This window comes from Passer domesticus, chromosome 6, assembly GCF_036417665.1.
Source record: "Passer domesticus isolate bPasDom1 chromosome 6, bPasDom1.hap1, whole genome shotgun sequence".
NCBI lineage: Eukaryota > Metazoa > Chordata > Aves > Passeriformes > Passeridae > Passer > Passer domesticus.
The window spans coordinates 54,899,993-54,921,191 of NC_087479.1; the positions used below are offsets into that span (position 1 = coordinate 54,899,993).

General features: G+C 39.0%; 1 protein-coding gene across 3 annotated transcripts in view; it reads left to right on the plus strand.

The window, feature by feature from the left end:
• The window catches only part of SHANK2 (SH3 and multiple ankyrin repeat domains 2), a 277,285-nt gene that overhangs the window by 56,707 nt on the left and 199,379 nt on the right, over window positions 1-21,199 (plus strand). For all 3 annotated transcript variants that reach the window (XM_064425907.1, XM_064425908.1, XM_064425912.1), the window contains one exon: window positions 5,556-5,622. In XM_064425907.1, coding sequence (XP_064281977.1) covers window positions 5,556-5,622 — 67 coding nt within the window. The remainder of the gene's footprint in view (window positions 1-5,555; window positions 5,623-21,199) is intronic.

Consider the following 21,199-nt stretch of genomic DNA (forward strand, 5'->3'; position numbering starts at 1 on the left):
GGTGTTTTTTCATTGTTAAAATTATATAATCCTTGCTGGAATGAGAAATAATTGATGGTTTTGTGAGCCTGTGGTTGAAATGGAAGGCAGTTTCTGGAGTCTGATGGTTACAGTCTCATTCACAGGGTTGTGTGACCTCTTTCTTGTGGTTCCCACTGAAGACAGGAATATGTAGGGAAGATTTACCTCAGTGCCCTGTCGGTCCACCTGCATTTGCACTGATGTAATTCAAATTTTGTTCTGGGCTGGAGTTACCTCCTTTAATGTACAGCACCATGCCTGAACTTACTGCCAATCCAAGCTATCTGAAAAAGCCATCATTCAATAAACACTGCTGGCTGGCGGAGACAAGAGAAAGGTGAAACATCAGTCCTGAAGGAAAGAATAATTAAATGCACTTTCCTCAGGAAGGGGAAATTGTCTGGAAGAGAAGAGCAGGGGGAGAAAAAGCAGGTGGCAAGTGGTGATGTTTTATGTGCTCACTGTGAATGGCAGCTACAACCCTGTAGTTCCCTCTGCTCTTTTCAAAGGCTCTGCATTTCAGAGCTTTGCGTCTCTCAAACATAAGCCTGGACTGAGTGGAACATAAATGGACTAAGAGGCTCTCTTCAGTCCCACACAGAAAGTTTGTCAAAATTAATTGTCTTCATTTGAGAGGGGACAGCTTCAGTTTCTGTCTTTTTTTCTGTTTCTCCTTGGGTGGAGTAGTTTGTTCTCAAGAGTGGTAATGTAATTTAGCCATGGTGTTTGCCTTTCAGGGGCTAGCCCATAAAGCTCTGAAATTGTATTTGTTAACAGCCTACAAAATCATGCTCAATTTAATATAATCGCTACCTGTGATACAATTCAAGAGCACGAAAATGTTAGTTGTGAAAAGTTAGTGCCAGGTAAAGTGTAAATACAAATTCTAGTTTCCCAAAAGTAACAAAAAAACTGCATTAATCCCCATAAAAAATGTAAATACTTGAATGTAAGTAAATTGATGTCTTTAGAACTGCATTTATATGGCTAAACAGAGAGATGGTGGTGAGTCAGTGCTACTTCTGTCTGATGCAGAGTCTGAAAACACTGTGAAACTGTCACACTGAAACCTGTAACAGGACATCTGGCCAGTTTTACTGTTTACACAAAGTAGTTTTATTTGCCATGATTTAAACTAAGTTTCTTTGGGGAACATGATTCAGAAGTGGTACCTGATGCCTCAAATATTTAATTTCTGAATTTACTCCTGAAAGTCAACTTAAACAGTGCCTTTATCCAGAGGGATTGTTTCTGACTGTGAACAGCAGAAAGCCAGGGCTGAGAATGATCTGTCAGGAGCAAGAGACCCACTTGTGAAGGCGCCAGTGTTGACAGTGCCACTCCTTGCCCAGTGCTGGAGTAGGAGTGCTGGGATGCTCCCACCTCCTGCCTGCTCCCTCCCAGTCCCTGCCTTGCAGCTGCTTCATTCATTCAGGTTTCCACTCGGCTGAGCTGTCCCTTGGTTACCACCCGTAGCAACTGGCCAAGTGTCGATAAAACTCCTTCCCTTCCTGCCTTGGCTTGGCAGGAGAGCATCTGGCACTGCCTGCCATGGCAAACAGTAAGGCCCTGGAACCTTGCATCACTTGAAAGAAACATCTGTCTGTGAGACAGCAAGTGAGACACTGGGGTGTCTGTGACAGCTCTGCTTCTCCCCAGGCACAGGAAATGTCTCTGTAAGCACAACCTTTCTGGTCAAGCTCCCTGTTACACACACTGAGTGACAGCCAGCTCCTGGTTCTGCTCCAGTGAGTTGTTCACCCTGTGGCTTTGTGCTCAGCTGGGACCTGTTTTGGGCACTCCATTAAGTTTTGTCATGCTGGAGACACATCATTGTGGGAATTGGAGGAGGTACCACTGTCCAGCAGCATGGTTTTATCCTCTCTTTTTATTTTATATCAGTTGCCCCCTACCAAGATCCATCTTCCTGCTTAGCTTTACTCTCTGCTTGCTTCCCTGTGGCAGACTCACCCAGGCCAGACATGTGTGTTTTTAAAGGTAATTTGGTAATAATTAGGTACCCATATTAACAGCTTTAGTGGGGGTCAATTAAGCTTGGGAGGGAGCTGATAAGTGAATCACTTTGGTTACTGTCATTCACATAAAATTGCCTCTAATGCTGATTACAAGAACCCCAACAAGATTATTTCTACTCTCTGTACAGTAGAATGTGGCGGGGCTCCCAGCCAAATGTCTGCAGCATACAAAGATCCTGGTTTGGGTTTAAAAGCACTGAATTATTGAGTCAGACTTTTCTGCTGGGCTTTGATTGACACCATGCTGGGACCCTGCAGGTGAACTCTTTCTGATTCTGGATGCAAAGTAAAGACACCCTTTAATATTATGGCAAAGCACAAAGCAGGTTTTTGTGCAAATTGTGTGTGAGTGATGTTTTTATTTTGTACAAGATGCAGAACCAGGTTTTATCAGGTTTGCAGAATTATGTGACTGAGGACATACAGACTTTGGATGTGAGATAAATGTCAGAAGGATGACATGAAAGGACATTTGCGGCAGGAATGAAAGAACCTGAATTATGGCAAGACTGCTGCATATGCAGTTTTAGAAAAGCTGCAGTTTTTGAAGTTTCAGCATAAGAGAGCTGGTAGATAGACCCTAGTTGTAAAGTACTACCTCCAGCCTTTCATGGCTATATTTCATGTCTGTAAACACGCACGTGATGCATTTTGATGACTGGAATCCAGTTCCTACTGGAACTGGAAGCAAACTTTCACTGCAGTTTTGCCGGCTGTGCTACTTTTTCACTGCCAAGAGGAGATGTCTTGTGATCAAAAGAAACCTCAAACAAAACCTCCTTTCCTGCTGTAACTTCTTAATTTTGAATCTAGCACTTGTCTACGGAACATCCTGAAAAGCAAACTATGGCTATTTAAAACCATGTAAATTATGAAGCATGGAGAGAATCAAACTCTAGTATTTTCTGCCAAGGCGCTGCATTACTATTTTTTTCTAAAGTACAAAGAAATTTAGTACAAATATAGAATTTCAGTTGGTGTCTGATTTAGGTACTTGATCAAGGAGAGAATTTCTAGCACTTTAATTTGGTTCCAGCTCTGGATCTTGTGAAGACCATTCACTTGTCCTAGTGTATTCCCATTTACATTTTCATGTGAACTCGCTGTAATTTTGGTTTAAGACACATTTGTATGGAAAAAGGGCTAAGGTTTCCATGCTTTTTAGTTTGTAACTGTACCAATTGAATGAGTATAATTTTGTGTCTTTCTGATTTTGCTCTGACTTCACTTTCTCCCACACATTTTACCCATCAAATTCAAGTGAAGTACATTGATGTTATGCCAAGAAATATTTGTACTTTTTAACTTTTCCTTGCTTTCCTTAGATCTTATCTTTCCTTCATTTTGCTTTAAAGATTTTACATACTGTTTTTAGCGCATTGAAGTGAATTAAATTGAGAAAAATGGTTCCTTGAGCTTGCTGAATCTGCTGCTTTGTTCAGAAGCAAATATGGGAACAATTCCCTGTCAAGCTGTCTCTTAGTTATCTGGAAATGTATATAATTTTTTTAAATTTTTTTTTCCCCAAGTAATAAAATGTGTTTATCACTTGAAGAGCATGTTTATACTTGAGGTTTAAAATCTACTAGGTATCAAAAATTCTTTCATTTGAGTGCCATGGCTGCTGTCTAGCAAGTTGCCTGCCACTGCTGAATTTTACTGCTGGAATTTTACTGCTAATTAGGGTTAACATCAGACAGAAGTATTACCACTTGCTCACAATGCAGAGAAAACTTCAGAGAAGTACACAAATGTTGCTGTTATGAACCTGGAGCCAGCCAGGCTGCAGAATGGGAAGTTAAAGAGAGAGGATTAGTACAGCTCTGCTGTTTGTTTCCTAGTGCTGTTTGCCAGGGAGAATCATGAGCTGCACTTGAGGGCTGCACAGAGGAGGCTGGGGGCCAGGTTCTGATGTGTTATCTGTGCTGAGAAACTGCTTCTGTCTGGAGTGGCTTCTGGAATAAAGGTTGGCTTACCAGTGTTTAAAATAGTAATTTTAAGCTGGATGGTTTTAGATGGTGTTGAGGTGTTAGTGCGTTAAACCTGCTTGTGTCCAACCTCACTGATCACAGAATCCCACAGTTTGAGTTGGGAAGGACCTTCAAGCCACCCAGATCCACTCCTTGGCATGGGCAGCGACACCTTCCACTATCCCCAGTTGTTCTAAGCTCCATCCAACCTGGCCTTGGACACTGCCGGGGGGGGTAGGCACAGCTTGGGTGTAAAGTCTTCAGTTTCAGGGATTTCTGTATTAGTTTGTTTTGGTTATGGTAAATAAATTGCCTATTCAATTTCCTAGGCTGAGTGCAGAAACATCATCTTATGCTTGTTGCAGTCAAAGATATTGCTGCCTTTAACTGTACTTCCTACACTCCCTAAGACCATTGCAACATTTATGTCTTCCTTTGCATCATTCTTCATACGTGGAGAGGAGCAAACCAGCAAATAATTTTTTTTTGGTCATCAGCTCAGAAATTTACATTGAGTTTTTAATAATTTCTCATGGCTGACTCTCTTGGATACAGTCGTATATCCAAGAGAATCCTACAGCAAGATTTTTTTTCAATTTTTTTTATCCTGCACCCTGTAGATGCAGAAGTTTCTATGAGAAAGGCTAGCCCAGCTTATGTCTTGCACATACATCAGGAAATCTGCAGTGCCACTAGAGAACAGGATCTGTCAGAGCTGCAAAATGGGGCCAGAAAAGACAATTCCTTGATATTCAGGACAAAAAGAGGAGAAGAAAAAGGGAGAAACCAGCAATGGCAAAACTGAATTGCTTCCCTCACACCTGTTGGAGACGTTTTTTTTTTTTTTTTAAATTCTATTGAAATGAGAATTCAGATCTGTGTTCAGCAACCAGGAAATAAACGAAAAAGAAAATTGTTATTTTAGCACTCAACCTATTTGGACATTTTAAACTCTATACATATGCATAAACTTTGCCAGTCTCTTCTTCCAGTGTGATTTTTGGTGCCTTAGTGGTACCTGAATACTGGTAGCTCTTGGTCCTTGGCTCTCTCCTGTACTTTGCATTTCAGCTCCTGTTTTTATTGCTCAGGTAAGGAGCGAGGCAGGAGCAATTAAAGGGAGATAATTTTTTCAGTGTGTCTCTCCTGCAGCATTCCCCACACACCAGCAGAGCTCCCAGAGCTTTGGGGATGCTGTGCTTAATGTTCACTGCTGCCTTGGACTGCCACCCTGTGAAGAGCAGCAGCTCTTCCAGCAGCCTCCTGCGACTGCCTCCATCCCAGCATTCCTGGGAAATGGGCAGCTGGGGGACTGGCAGTGCTCTTACAAACAGATTAAGATCTCATTTCTTGCTGTTTCAGTGTTGTATTGGTGTTTCAGATATGCATTGCAGAATGAAATAAATAGAATCACTCCACTTAGTGAAATGAAAATATCTTTATCTGATGTTTGTCAGTGATGTAACGTGTTTTCCTTCTTAGCAAGTGATGACAACACATTAATTGTACCTATTTTTCAACCCTTTAGGTGGCTATAATAGCGGGAAATTTTGAGCTTGCTGAATACATCAAGAATCACAGAGAAGCTGATATTGGTAAGAAAAATATTTACAGACTCTGAAAATAAGTTGTGCTTGTTTGTGCCAGGATTTTGCAAAGATGTTAAAACTGATTCTATGTGAGATACAACCACAGGGCAGCTGACATTTCAGGGAGGTTTGAAAAGTAACTCTTCTAAAAAAATGCAGATGAGGAAAAAGCTGAAATGTTTTCGAAAAATATACTCTGAAAAGGAAAATGTGATAAGTGGTAGGTGCTTTCTAAGTATAAATCAATCAGTTTGTAATAAACTAAATACACATCCACTTCCCTGGAAGAGCCAGATTGGCTCTTGCAGATTGTTTTGGCCTCGCCTAAAGTAGCTCCCAAATAGGAATAATTGATCAAAAGATGAAAATGGAGAAAGATGCTTCTCTATAATTAAATGAATAGATGGTAGAAGCCAACTCCCCATATCCATGGAAGCATTCCCTCTCACTGAGTTTGGTGGGATTAAGGGCCTTAAGGGCCCCTGACAAGAATTTGGAGGCTCTTTCAAGATCTTTTTATGCAGAGAGATTTGCCATTAAAATAAAACCCAGTTTAATACCAGTGATGCCTAATTCAGTTTAACAAAATGGGTTAAAATGCTTTCATTCAAGTTAATTAAAGTTCCACAGAAATAACCTGAAGTTGAACAAAAAAAGGTATTTCTTTTGCAGCAGGAGGCTCTGTGTAGTTGCCTGCTCTGATTTAACTCAGCAAGGCAAATCTCTGACTTGAGTACTTCATTTATATGGGAAATTAGGCCAGCTCACATGAAATATAAAACTAAGGATGTGGATTAAGGACTACTTTCCCTTTCCCTTCCTTGTTGCATATGATCTGCAGGGATATGGTTGAAGGTTCTGTGGTAATGTAAGTTCTTGTAGCACTTTCAGCTCTTGCAGTGTGCACTGACAAAACGGAGGGCAAAATGCACCAGAGTTATAACTTCTGCATAAAAGTTCAGATACAGTGTGGAAGGGTTTTTTTTTTTCCTCTTATCCCTGGAATAAGAGAAAAGAGTTCCTTTCCATGTAAGAATTCTTTATCATTCTGTATTTATTAATAATCTGTAAAGCATGAACCAAAAATGAACATGTTATTAGGTTGAGCATCTTATTGTTGTTTAGAGTTACATATGGGTAATGGGGTTTTTTTGCTGACTTGTAGGATTTGGTTATTTCTAGAAAAATTCTTAGAAAATACTTTCTATGGGAAGATTCTCTAAATTTTTCTGATACCTCCATTTTTGCCACTGAAAAATAGAAATATTGGTACTTCCATTATGCACTTGCAATTTTTGCAAGATGATGGATTGAGCATGACTGTTTAAATTAATAGATTTTTCTTAAAGAGTAAACATTACATTATGTTATTTCCTCCCACCTAATTGAATTGAGTTAGACATTTGTGCTTTAAGTTTTATTGCTTATGAAAAATGAAGTTATTGAAATGTCCATTTTTGGAGTGTCTCCCAGTGGGGAAAAAAAAAAAAAAAAAGAAAAGTAAATCAAAGAACCAAATCCTGAGCAGAAAACCCGAGAGCTGCTGTGATGATGAATGTGCAGAGTGATGTCAGCATTTCAGCTTCAGCAAGTTGGCTTTTGCTTCTTGTGCTTGTCTGGTTACCCACTGTGTTCCTATAATTTTGGATGTATTCCAAAATTTATCACTTGAGTAATGCACCTCCTTAGAGGCAGCAGAGGGGGAAGGAATAGTGAAGAGCTTGGGAAGTATCCTCAGGAAGATGAGGACAATACAGACTATCAAGTCTCTTGAGAAACTTTTAATGACTTATCTCTCAGGAAGTGTGTTTTTGGTTAGATTCTGAATTTTGATATCGAACCAGTTCATTAAAACTTGTTATTATTTTATGTTTGTTTAATAATACAAATCTCTTTGCACTTTGTAATTATTTTAGATTCTTCTGTAGAAATATAAAATTCTGATTTACATCAATGCCACTAAATCTTTGTCCTACAGATCAAATCCCACCAAGATTGTTCTTCCTTCTTTTAATTTAATTGTAAAGCACTTTCACATCAGATAGATGTGAAAATTAAGCATATATAAAATTAGTTCCTTTGCAATAATTGTAAGACTTCCAGCTGTTCTGGAAAAAGAAGAAAAATATAAAAAATATTTTAGAGCCAAAAATGGTGAGAATAGTGTCCCATGGAGTAATGTGAATAAACCTACAAAGAAGAAGCCTTGCAAGGGATTCCCGTGGCCTCAGTCCAATAAAAACCCCCTGGCTGATTCTACCAGGGGGGAAAGTTCTTACTCTGGACTGGGCTGAGGCTGTTTTGTAAGACTGAATGAAACAGAAAAGATAACGGAATCCAAGGACAGAATAAAAGAGATGCCCATAAAGGATTAAAAACAAGATCCAGATTTCATTGTATTTATCTTTTATGAGGGAATCCCTTTTGTTTTCATGACAGATGTTTGAAGGGTGAATGGAAATTACCATATCATTTAAAAAGTAATCCTATTTGAAACAAATTACAATAGTATTTTTCATAAAGCAAGAAACCCTATTACCATAAGGTACTTAGAGACTGGTTTTACAAGCAGTATGAAATGCTTAGTGTGGCTTCTCAGATTATTTCAATTCATGATGGCCCCAAATTAGTTTTTTTTTGAGAAATAATAACAATACCAGAGAAGCTTATTTTAATTACTGGTTATTTTGGAAGTCTTTGGGACCCAGAAGTGTATCCCAGCTCAGTGACTATTGTTGCATCTTCTTTTCTGCTTTGAAGAAGACCTTACACGTACCCCTGATGCACAGCAGTTGTACACCATTAAAAATATTTAATAATAATAGTAATAATGTCCCTTTTAAACTTTTTTCTTTTAACTAACCATAGCACATTAATAATTTATTTAACTTTAGGCATTTATTTATTGCAAACTAAGAGAAAGTAATGGATTACAAGATGTGATGAATAGAAAAGTTAATCCCTGATTGTTTTCATCCAGTCTGCAGCTGTCTGTGAGTAAATGAGCACAGCAGATTTAGGAAGCATTTGCTGTACAGAATTTACTATGGCTTCTATAGGATGGAGGTACAAAACCCAATCATATATGTAAGAATTTTGAAGCTTTCATTAGATACAGATATGCAGATATTAAGTGTGTTGCAAGCTGATAATCCTTTGACTTGGATAACCTATTTTTAAATCTCTCTTTTGCCTTGGTTCTTTGTGATGGGATGAATTTTCAGACGGACTAAATGACATGGGTTGTTCTTCTTCAAGTGAACAAGGTTTGTTTTCTATTGTGCATCTCGTCCTTCAGCAGCTCTGGAGCCAGGAGTGATAGGATTCTTTTGTCTGGTTTTTTGTTTGCTTTAGGAAAATGAAGCACATTGAGCTGGTGTGTGAGTTTCTGGTAGTTGATTAGCAGAGTAACTAATACTTGGATACTGTTGCTAGGCTTCAAGTCAGAGTTCCTGTATTCCTCTATAATTATGCAGAGAGATGTGTGTGTGTGATGGTTTGTCTGTGCTTTCACATGGGTGTTTTTATTTTGATAATTTTGAAAATCTGCTAATACAGTCTGCAGACATATTCCACATAGAGAAATTGCTTTGAAATGAAACATATTTCAAGTATGAGTAAAAATGTGGGTTTTTAAAGTGGCATTGTGACTGTAAACATAAGGAATGTGTATTTTATTGTGGAATAAGCAGAACAGGTATTTCAGAACATGAGGATATTAGCTGGTTTGTGGTAGAATTGCTTTTCTAACTAATTTTCTTTAATTAGATGAGAGTGATTGAGGTCAGCAATCTTGGTTTTTCAGCTGCAAGTGTTGCTATTAAATGCTGGCCAGCCCAAGGAATATTCTGTTTGTTTACTTATTTATTTGGCTTTGGGGAATGGTTCAGTAATTTTGATTTTCATCAATCAAATGCCTGCAGAATACTCCTCAAGCTGAGGGAAATCAGATTGAGACAGATAAGAGAAGAAAGAAGGAAAGGCAGCAAAGCAAAAGGAAAATCTACAAAACTGTCGGCAGCGTGTGGTGACTTGTTCTATTTTTATCACTTGTTATTTAATAGAAGCAAAAGGGACAGAAACATCTATTGTAGCCCAGTGCCGCTGTCATTTGGGAGTAACATTACCTGTTTCAAATGTTAGTGAGCATTTAACGTGGAAAAAGAATGATATCTATGTAATCTGGATGGCAAAACCACTGAGGTGTGGATTTCCCACATTTTTGATGCATATTGTGTGGTAGAATATCATAATCCTGTGTTCCTTTTGCAATTTCTTTCAAATATTTGTGCTAAACGAATAATTATTTCTGTGTTCATAGAAAAACACCTCTTTGCATTAATGATGTTTAGGCTGGGTTACAAGCAAACAAATGGTTGTATGAAATAAATCTCTTGCTATTATTTCTCTGTTTTCCTCTGAATGGTTGCAAGAAATAGAATTTGCTGTACTCAGTCTTGCTATGTGGCAGCAAACAAATTGGAAAACTGGGAATTGTGTGTTAATGTAATTACATACTGAAATGTAGGGCAGAGCTTGAAAAACTTAACATACTTTTCCTTTTCCCTTTGGTCACAAGTTAGTTATTTCTGTGTGTGCATTGGTGCAAAACCATACAGTAATTTCAGAGTTCAAACTTCATTTTCAGAAGCTGGTCACTCTTGGTCTTTGAACTTGTGTGTATTCTGTCTGTATAACAAGGACTGTAGGCTGAGGCATGCAAGTTTTGTGGTGTGTGGCCATTTCTGAGGCTTACTTGAAATTCTGAGCAGGAAGGTGAGAAGAGAGCTGGTGCCATGTGTAAGTGCTGCTTCAAGTAGAGCTGATTGCAGAGTGCTCTGGCCTGCTTTTGGAGACCAGCCTGCAGCGTGTCCTTGCCACCTGCCAGGTAGGCAATGACTGCCACAGCTACTCCTCCTAGGCTTTATTTTACAGACTGAACCAGAAGAGCCTGGCACTTGAGCCAAAAATAACCCCCTGGGGGGATCCCAGGCTGCTTCCAGTGCCCTTGAGCTACTTTTGGTCTCAGGCAGAACTCTGGGCTGAGCAGTGGCTGCAGGTCACGCTGGCACATCCCCTGCAGATGCCTGGGAGGGTGGCAGGGCAAAGGAAGGGGGGATTGCTCGGTGTTTGAGCCTTGCCCCAATCTTTATGCCCAGATCCAAATGGCTGGAAGTGTTTCCAGGGCCTGTAGCTCCTGCCTCCCCCAAATCTGGCTTCCAGCCAGCTGCCAGTCCACTGGCTGCTCCTCAGCAGAAATGTCTCTCACCTTCTCTGCACCTTCCAGGCTGGGACCATTGTATCCAGCAGCTGGAATGTGCTGCTTGCAGCAGCATTCCTGTCATCAGGGCTGTTTCCTCAGAGTTGGGGCAGAAACCTTTCCCAAGCCCTTCAAAGGTTTTGGCCACTCTAAGACACCATCCTTTCACTAGTAGTGTTTTTTTTCCCCTTGGTGGTTTTTTTATAAATAGTTTTCACTGTCTTGACCCCCCTGAGGGACTGTACAGGGAAATAAAATCAGAGGCCATGTACAGAACTAGTACAAGTCACGGAATTAAAAAAAATAAATAGAGCCATAAAACACAAGTAGAAAAAGTGATTTGAGGATGCTAGGGAACAATGGCTTTGACAAGGACAAAAATGGAATGTACTTTTGTATATCAAACAAGTTATCAAATTAACAAGGTTAATTCCTTCCTTTACAAAAGCTAATTTAGTGGATTGTACTGTCCTCAAAATTCTGGTGGACTCCATAAAGGGTAGTGCCTTTAAGCTCACTATGCAGCCAAGGGTCAAGTTCAGAGCAGACAGCAGTGCAAGTACCCCAAAACCCTCAAATGCTGCAATTCTGAATTAATATTTCAGCCAAACTGGAACTTCCAATCATGATTTTCAGTTAATCCCTGTGAGTGAAACCCACAGTGTTGTTCAGCCTAGCAGCTGGATTCTTCCGATCCCAGGAGCTCCCCTTGGAAGCACTGGGAATGGTCAGCAGATGACCCATCCCTCAGGAATCTGCTTTCTGATTCAGCCTGGTCCCTGATCCTTCACCAGGGTGTCTTTGGGACACAAGGGAAGCTAGAATTAGTTAAGGAGTTGCATTTGGCTGAGGGGTTGTAAAAAGAAAATAGTACTTTTTAATTTATCACTGACCTGAAATTTGTTCAGTCACTTCTGTTTCAGTTTTATAGGTCATAGATGACAAAACAGGAAGAGGTTTATGTGATCATGCTGTCTGGCCTTCTCACTGTGCAGATTACAGTTTTTATATTAACTATCTCCTGTTTGGACTGGATTAGAACCAGGGAAAACATTTTGCCTTGTTAAAGACCTGCAATACTCTAAATGGGATTTGGAAAACTGTATCCTGGTCTTGTGATCTGATGGGGCTGGATACTTTTGTTGTTCTGGAGTTGATCACCCCTTCTTTGAGCAGACATATGTTGTTTCTGAAATCACTGGCTGCTGGAGCTGGACCCTGAGTGTGACTGAGACTCCTCAACTGTGCTATGTCAGTGCCACATTTTCGTTCCTGAGCAACTCAGAGCTGAAATATTGGAGAAGAAAAACTCTGAGGTTTAAATGAGATATAGGAAGCCACCACGTTTATGGTGGGGTTTATTTCTACTGCAGTTTGATCAGCATTATCTGAGGCACCCTCTGACAACTTTTCTCAGGCTCCACTAAAATCAGTATCCCTAAATTTGCTGTAATTGTGCCCTTTTTTAGAGGTTGTGCCTATTGGAAGTATCTGATCTGTGCAGTTCAATCATGATATTATATCTATAGCTATACATATAGATATCTAGGTCTCAGTGTAACAAAACAGGAGGGTTTGGATGGCCACACCAATGTTAGGATATTAGGAAACCAATGGTTGCTGAGATAAGGGATGTGTCAATGTAGCTCTGAGATATTAGGCTGCTCAGTAAAGGATGCTACAGAAGGAAAACTCTTTGAAGAGCCTCCCAGAGAGTTCTGGTATTCCTCAAAAGTTAATGTGTTTTCTTTAAATAATTTTTCCACCTGAGCCTCAAGAGCTCTCTAAGATGGTGTCAAATGCCATGCAGGATTTCTAACAGCGGAGCAGCGGAGCCAGGTCAAAAATAGAGGTAGGACAAGTGGGGAAAGAAATGTGTGGAGGCTCCCAGGGCTCTCTATTCCTTCCATTTACAATGGTGAGAACACAGGAAAAAGAGATGAAAGCGCATGAAATAAATGCTAGATAAAAAAAAAAAAAAAGGAAAATAGAGATTGTTAAAAATAGTCAGGAATATTTCCTGAAGAAAATTCCTATGCTTCCCAAATTAAATGCAGAGATAAATTAAAAAAAAAACCTAGCAAACAGACCCCTCATCAAATACCCCAAAACCTGACCCAAAAAACCAAAAACCCAAAAAGAAAAAAGGGAAGAAAAGGGAAAATTAAACCCCATGAAATTCTGAGTGTAATGTAGGTCCTTATGCTGAGCACTTCATCACAAACCTCTTTATGCACCCAATAATTTCCTTTCTGTAATTAGGCACAAAGTTAAGGCTGATGGCACAGGATTGGGTTTGTAACTTGTGAGTATGTGGATTTTTATGTGCCATCATTGCTTTATGGAAAAGAATTAGGTTCAATGTAACTCCCATTTGGGGAAGGGAGGAACATCCATGGAAAAATTTGATCTGGATGAGGAAAGCCTTCCAAATATAGATCTAATTTTATTAATTTTCCAATTCTATGAAACAAATATTTGTATTAAAAAAAACCTTCCTATGAATATAAAACAAAATATTTGCATGATTTCAAGGCCACTATCTCACTTTTAGATTGGTTCAAATAAACTTGAACAGCATTAAGTTGGACTAATCAATTGCTAATATTGGACTGTATAATTGCTAATCCCTATTTGCATTTATTTACATTGACCCCCTTACTTGCAACTCCTCTTTCTATTATGCTTAAATTATATTGGCATCATTTTTAACAGCTCAACATACCAGTTTTCAGTCAAACTCCATTATTTATAGAAATGAACTTGATGTTATGTTTTCTGTTCTATATACAATGGTTTGACAATTTTAGAAGGGAAGCTTCACAGAAGAAATTTGTTTTAATGCCTTATAAATACTCTGATTTCAATAACAAGATACTCCTGTCATAACTTTGTGAAAATTGATCTGGTAATATTCAGCCTCTTTAAAAGGAAATAGTATCATCCCAGAAGCCTATTTGTTGTCAAATTATAGATGAGGCTTGATAAAGGGACGGGCTTTGGAGCACAGGGCTTTGTAATGAGTGTAATATTTCACACTGTATTTCACACTGCTCACAATATTTCACGCTAGTGCTGTCACTCCATTTATATCTCAATCTCCTGGGCTGGCTCGGAATCTTTCCTGTGGAGTTCAGGGTAAGATGCAGCTTTTGCAGTCAAAGTCTTTGTCACACTGTGGAAGACATTTTCAGAGTAAACACTTTTAGTATTAAAATCAGGTCTGCTTAGGATCTTGGACAGAGATTCCAGGGAATCCAAACCTCATGGTGCTACTTGAACCTTTTGTGTCACTCCCTCTCCTTTTAATGAGCTGGTGTTTGGAGGTTTTTATTTCTCCCATTTTATTTCACTGCTGGATGCCTTGCATGGCCTGGGATACATCATGGTGTCCAACAAGGTTGTTCCCTTAGCAAATCTCCGTTCTGCTTTGATTTTTTTTTTTTACTGTTCCATTCTATTCATCTTGATAATTTTGGATATTGAAGCCAAAAGCCGGTCTTCTCTTCCATTTTCTAGGTGCTGTTGCTGAAGTAATTGTTCAGAATTGTTCATAAAACACAGAATTATGATGTCACCTTGATTCAGAAAAAGGTGCAAAGTAAATATTTTCAGGCAAGTGGCTTTAATTGGGTGAAATCCCTGCTGAATGAAAACAAGAAAAGATTTATTGAAGATTTACAACACTAAGATTGTATTATCTGTGTATATGTAGAGGTATCTCTGGTTTTTGTTTTATACTTCTGCTGACTCCAGAAGTCCAGATTTTGTTCCTTCCCTATGTGTTCTCTTACCAAAAGCCCCATTACTTGATAAACTTCAATTCTCTCTGCATAATCTTTCACATTACAGCATTTTCATCTTGGGAAACGGCCTCTTACATCTCTTTGGAACATCTGAGGTAGCAAAATTTAACATAAACTCTGTGATGCATTTTCAGTTTTAAATGTGCCTCATCAAATCTGTAATTCAACACAGATCGGTTATTTATCCTGAAGAATTTATTTGTTGCTCCTGAAAAAATCCTCACAAGTGCAGGCTTCTTGGTTTGTCCTTTGAGTCCCTTTCCTTTCTTTTGCCTTCCCCCTCAGCCATGAGCACTCCTGTGATTGCAGGCACCAGGGGGGTTTTGTAATTTGCCCTCAGTGATTATGACAGGCCAAAACTAATGTTTTCATGTGTGCTGCTTGTCCTCTTCCTGCATTTCCCACCTGTGGGAAACCCAATCCCTCTGCTTGTCCAAATGTCTGGGGTCACACCTTGCAACAAACCAAAAGACAGAATTTTTGTGTTAGTTGAGATTTATCCTTCTTGTGAGGGCTAAGCTTTTTATTTTGGGTCAAAGCCTGGCTTGTCTTGCCAGCTTCATTACCACTCTTGAGAATGCCAGGTGCTAAAGAGCTCTATTTTTGCTGTGCAGATCAAGTGTGTCTGGTTTCTTGTGGCCTATTTTTACATAATTCTTCATTCCATGGCTTGGAAAAGTTGTGAAGGGAGTGAAGAGATTGTAAATAGCTAGAAAAAACTGCTATGATATTATTACAGGAAAATAAAGGGGAAGATCTGTCTGTGAGATTGCATTTCTTGGAGGGCATGGAATTAAAATTAAAGGCAGGAAATGATGCATATAAAAACAAATAAAATAACAATGGAATGGTACATTTTGTTAGCTATATTTCAGCAGTCAATTGACTATTTCCAGATAATTCCATAAAAAATGCCTTTGAATAAAGGATTCTCAAGTACTGGTGGCTCAGAAATGTCCCCCCTTATCCACAGGTGTTCCTGGGCAATTTTATTTAGCATTCAGTATTAAGTATTAATTTAGCATTCAGTATTACCTGAAGAATGTGAGATGCTGAAGAGCCTGATTCCTCTTTCTCCCTGATCTACTCAAAGGGGTTGTGCTTAAACCCTGCCAGGGGATCCCCAGTCTTAAAAATAATCAGGAGGTAGGGATCTTGGAGGGAGGAAAGGAGATGCTCTGGTCCTTTGTGACCCACACAGGGACTCTGGCACTGACCTGGCTGCACTGCAGTCCTGCTCCATGGCACGGTTGATTTTCCTGGGGTAGAAACCCAAAAAAAAAATCAGTAAAGAACCACTTGCAATGACCTGCAGTGTAGGAAAAGGGCAAGAAAAAGTTCCTTGAGCTGGGACCAAGAAAAGATTTGAGAGCAATACCAGTTTTTTACACATGCTCAGAGGCAGCAACTGGGAGGCCACAGACTGGAAGCCTTGAGCTTCATTTTGGACTGTGTTTAATTTTTAATTCCAAAGCTTCACAACAGGAAGGTTGTTGGTGTAGCCTGACAGCACCAACGTGGATTGAGGAATGCTTGGAATGAGGACATTGGTCTGCCCCAGCAACACACGTTCAGTCTGTGATCAGCTGTAACATCCAGAGCCTTCTATTCAGCACCTCACACTCAAATCCTGGGTTGGATTTGTCTACCTACTAATTTCACCCTAAATAAAGATATTATCATTTTTTTCAGCTGGTTGCATCTTGCCTGTTTTAGATCACTTTGCCATTTAGTTGTATTTTCTTTCCTGTTTCTTTTCTTGTCACCTTCCCTCATTTTTCTTTCACTTCTGCCAGTGCCAGCCCTGTTCTGTGTTGTACCTCTGTGCTCTCAGTTATTTGCTGGATTATCCAGCTTCTGTAAGATACAACCCTTTCTTGCATCTGAGGAAGCTGCAATGATTTATTTCTGCATATGTTGATTTTTGCTTCCCTCAAGCAATTCTGTACAAAACCCTAAGATAATTGGGATAAGGAAAATCATTCTCGCATCCTAGAAGAGAGCAAGGCTGAATTCCAGCCCTGTGCAGGGTAATCTTTGCCACCTTTTAAGAGCATGACTGATCCAGAGTGAAAACTCATTTTCTTTTGCAAACACTTCTTTGAATGGATCCAGGAACTTCCACATTTTGCAAGGTCTGTGACATTGAGATTGGAGTTTAGGAATTAAAAGTAGTTAAAAGTGATCCCAAGAGTCTGGTGACTTTATTCCTTTCCACTCTGCACTTAAGACAGAATATTTTTGATCTTTTGATCAATTAGCATAGCAATGTTTACTCAGACATCTTCATCAGCAACAGAGGAATATTCTTATGGGTAAAGTTAACCAAGAGAGACCAAAAAAACCCCCAAACTAATCTGATGTTGTTTATTTCAACTAAATGAAAGCATATTTCATTAGCTAGATTGCTAGTATAGGACATACTTTAGGTTTTTAACACAGGACAGTGTTTTCCTTTTTGTCACCTTTTTTGGGGGGGCAGGGGTATGAGGGAGGGGGCTTCATTGCTGCTTTCTGTGCATAGTGGGAGGACAGACATTTTCTCATGATGGTGGGATGAGGTTTTCCCTTTCATCATCTTTCCTGACAAAAACTGAAGCTTGAAGCCACTCTACCTCCAAAGCTGGTGGAGCTTTCTCTCCACATGCCTGCACTGAAGAATTTTTTGTGGGGTATTTCTTTTAAGAGAAGATCTAGTTGAGTTGAAGTCCCTGCGCACTAAAACTGCTTCTCATCCTTCTGTCCAGGCTCTTATCTTAGAAAGTACATTTCAAAGTTATGTACGGGCAGAAATTTTATGCAGTTGAACATAATTTTTGGCATGTCCAGAGATTTGAAGGGAGTAGTGCTTGGGGAAAAAACTTTTTGGTCAGATGGGAGACATAACGGAATTTGGGATTTGTTTGTTGTTTTACTTTTATTTTCTCATTTCTGAAAAAAAAAACAAAAAACAAAACAAACCCACTGTGGGATTATCCAAATACAGTTTGTGTTTCTGTCCACGCATGGCTGTGTCCAAATCACCAGTTGCAGTTTGTTCTGTGCTGGCTGAGGAGGGAGAAAGTTCAAGTGACAGGGGGAGTTCTTCTGTCTCTGAACTCTGTTATGCAAGTTGACAAATCAAGTTCTGCATTAAAGAAGTGTAAATCTGGATAAAAGCCACTGAAATTATTGCGGATTTAGGCTAGGGCCTTATCTTAGGGTGTGTTTGGGTTTCCTCTTGGAGAAGAAAAAACATAAAATCTTTTCTTTTTTTTTTTTTTTCCTGGCTCCTATGCCATCTGAAAGATAACTGTACAGATTTAAAAAAATCTGCTTCTCTTCTGGTGGTCTGCTCAAGTGAAAAAAAAATTAAGTAAACTGGGTGTAAGGAGTTGTTTAATACCCATTTATTTATATTTATTGTTTGGTAACAGAGTGTTCTTGACCCAGGAAGATAAACTGTAATGGACTTCCGCTATCCAGTTGTTGGTGCTGATCTGGAGCTGCATGTAAATCAAAATGTAAAATTTGGGGATGATTTCTGCCATAGCTACTTTCTGAGGGAGCAAGTTGCAATGACATAAGCTTTGTACCCAGTTTGCGTGTGTTACACCAGCATATGGCTCAGACACTTTGCTCCCATCCCCAACAAAATGGGCTCCAATTTTAGAATGTCCTTTACTGCATCTCCACTTTTTTTTTTTTAAATACTTCAAGGTTTTAAAAATTCTTTTTTATTTGCAGCATTTTAATAATCATGCTCAAGTCCATTAAGCTTTGCAGGAACTAGAAAGAAATAGGAAAAAAATGAGTCATTAAAATACATAATGTGGAGGATTAAATTCCCCATTCTGGTTGAATTCCTCCCAGGCAATAAGGGAAGGTCAGGCAAGCATCATATCATGGTAAAGAAATCTCAGAATTCTAGCAAGTTTGTTCCATTTTTTTTTGGTCAGTACTCCTAAAACTTGAGTTTGAGAATGCAAGGTCACCTCTGCTGGATGTCCTTTACAAATAGCTTTGGTATGGTGTTAAATAACATTTTAGATTTATTTACTCCTGATGTGGCAAAATGAGAATGGGTTGCTTTTACAGTGATCAAATCCAGATCAGTCTTTTCTCATTAGATAAAGAATGTTTTCTGCAAAGCTGAATATCTTTAATCACATAAAACCGAACACAGAGCCAAGATTTACATTTGTATAAAATAAAGCTATTAGGGCTACTTTTTTGTATTGTTTTGCTTTCCCTGCAGACATGTTGAAAAAAATCTGTGTAATTAGCACCGGTCCACATGAAGCTTGAAATCAAAGTCAGATCTCTGTCTACCAACACTCAGGTTTTTCTCTTTTTTACTGCATAAAATTCTGGAGAAGGTAATTTTAGTAGAAATGTGAAGAGAGTTCTGAACTATTTGCAAAATACTTTCATCTCCTTTATTTTTGGGATGCCATTGCGTTGTATCTTGGGTCAGCAATTGAAGCAGAGGAGATTTTTAATTATTCAAGCTAAATGAATGATCAGTTTAATTTTAAGGAAGTGTTTACAATGTTTACGAAATAGCTTATTGCGAACGATTTTTCAGGCTTTCAGTTGATCTGAAATTTAGGGGCCATGAAGTACCTCCAGTCTCTGGAATATTTATTATAACTCTGTAGTGAAAGCAATACCTCTGAAGGACTAAATTGGAGATAACATTCCATGGGGATGTGCTTGGGCTTCCTGGGGAAAAGTGGAGATCTCTGTGGAAGTCTTCCAAAAGGCCCCATGGCAGTTCTGGTCTGGATTATATGAACTTAAAAAATTTCTTGGTTACTTTCCATAAAGAAGGGCCCAGCGCTGTTCTCTCTGTCCTGGGCTCCTGTTTCCCTTGGCTGAGTAGTGTCTGTTGCTGCAGAATCACTACAACACAGGGAATTTAAGTCAAAATCCATGAAGGGAAATATGATTACACTCACCAAATTCTTGCTGGAGCAATTTTTCATCATGAATTCTGCGTGTAGGAACACATTTTTTCTCATCGTACCTGCAATGTCTGAAATTTAAGATTGTTTTTTTCTTTATGCCTTCTGATAGTCAAATATATTTCTGAAAGGACTGAAAAAATATATAACCCTAATGGATATTTTGTTGCCTGGAGTGAGGCCTATTTAATTTTTTATTCATTATTTTACACTTTATAGTTTTATGGTTATGACAGGAAAGTTTTCTGCTTTCTGTCATTTTATAATTTCATGAAATCAGGTCTAGAGTAGGCAATTCCATCCAGTTCCATTGAATTGAAAATTTCTTTGCTGTGGAAGATCTGTGGGGAAGAACAAAACACAAGCAAAATCGTAATGGTTTTCCTTAGAACCAGAGGGGCTAAAACTATTGAATTCTGATGAAGAAAACATTAATGCATGGAGTTTACAGCCACCTGAGTGTTTACAACCACTTAGATGGTAATAAATTCAGGCACACGGAAATACTTCATAAGATAAGATTTATGTAGATTTCATGGCGAATTTATCCAGAGTAATTTGTATAAACTTGCAAGAATTATGCATCTCTCTCCTGTTCACATTAGCCTGTAACTAATGGTGGATAACTTCAAAACAGCTGACTGGGATGGAGGCAAAAAATTAATTTATTCTTTCTGATCTTCATGTATATTCCTAAAGATGGTAAAATAATTGCTGTAAATCATGGCCTAAGATATTTCCCATTAAATCTCAGTACTAAAAATGAAGGTGGTGACAGCAATAATTTCTTCCCTTGCTGGAGATTTTGATTTATATAACTTTATTTTCCATGCCCAAAGTTGTTTCACAAGTCAGATGCGGAATGAGGAGGATTATAGCCAGTGCTAGAATTATAATGGACTAATAATAATAATAATAATAATAATAATAATAGTAATAATGATCATCCAGACCTTTTCAGGTGTGTGCCTAAGGACACACCTTCATTGACAAGGAGTGAGAATCTACTTGAATAAAAACTGAGCAAGTTCCTTTTCCAAGCATGGCCACAGGTCAGTGCTTGAGCCAGGACAATTCCCAGACACAGCCACAGGGATTGGGATTGTAATGATTTGGCTGCTCCCACGAGAGGCTCCAGTCTTGTGGAGCAGTGTCAGGAGTTGTGAATGATCCTCGTTCTCAGCTGCTTTCCCTTGATTTGCATTTGCTTCCGAGCTGCTTAACCACGGGTAGATTATTTCAATTTTCCTGGTGAATAATGCATGAGGGTATATAAGTGGATGTTCCTTGGCTGAGTGGGCTGCAGATTAAAAGTGTCAGCTCCTTTGCAGCATTAATGTGCATTTCTTTCTCAGGTTAAAGCTGGAGAGAACCTAGATATGCTTTTTTTGGAGAACTCCTACAAGTGCCAAAATATTGGCAACGTTTGCTTTTTCTCTTCTTTTTCCCTTGACTGCCTGTTATTTGAATGAAAAAGCCAGTTGCCAATTTTCCAGTACAAGCTTATTTTCCTTGAGACTCCCCCTCAGGGTTTCAATGCCACATTGTTGTACCTGCTACTTGAGCTTCCT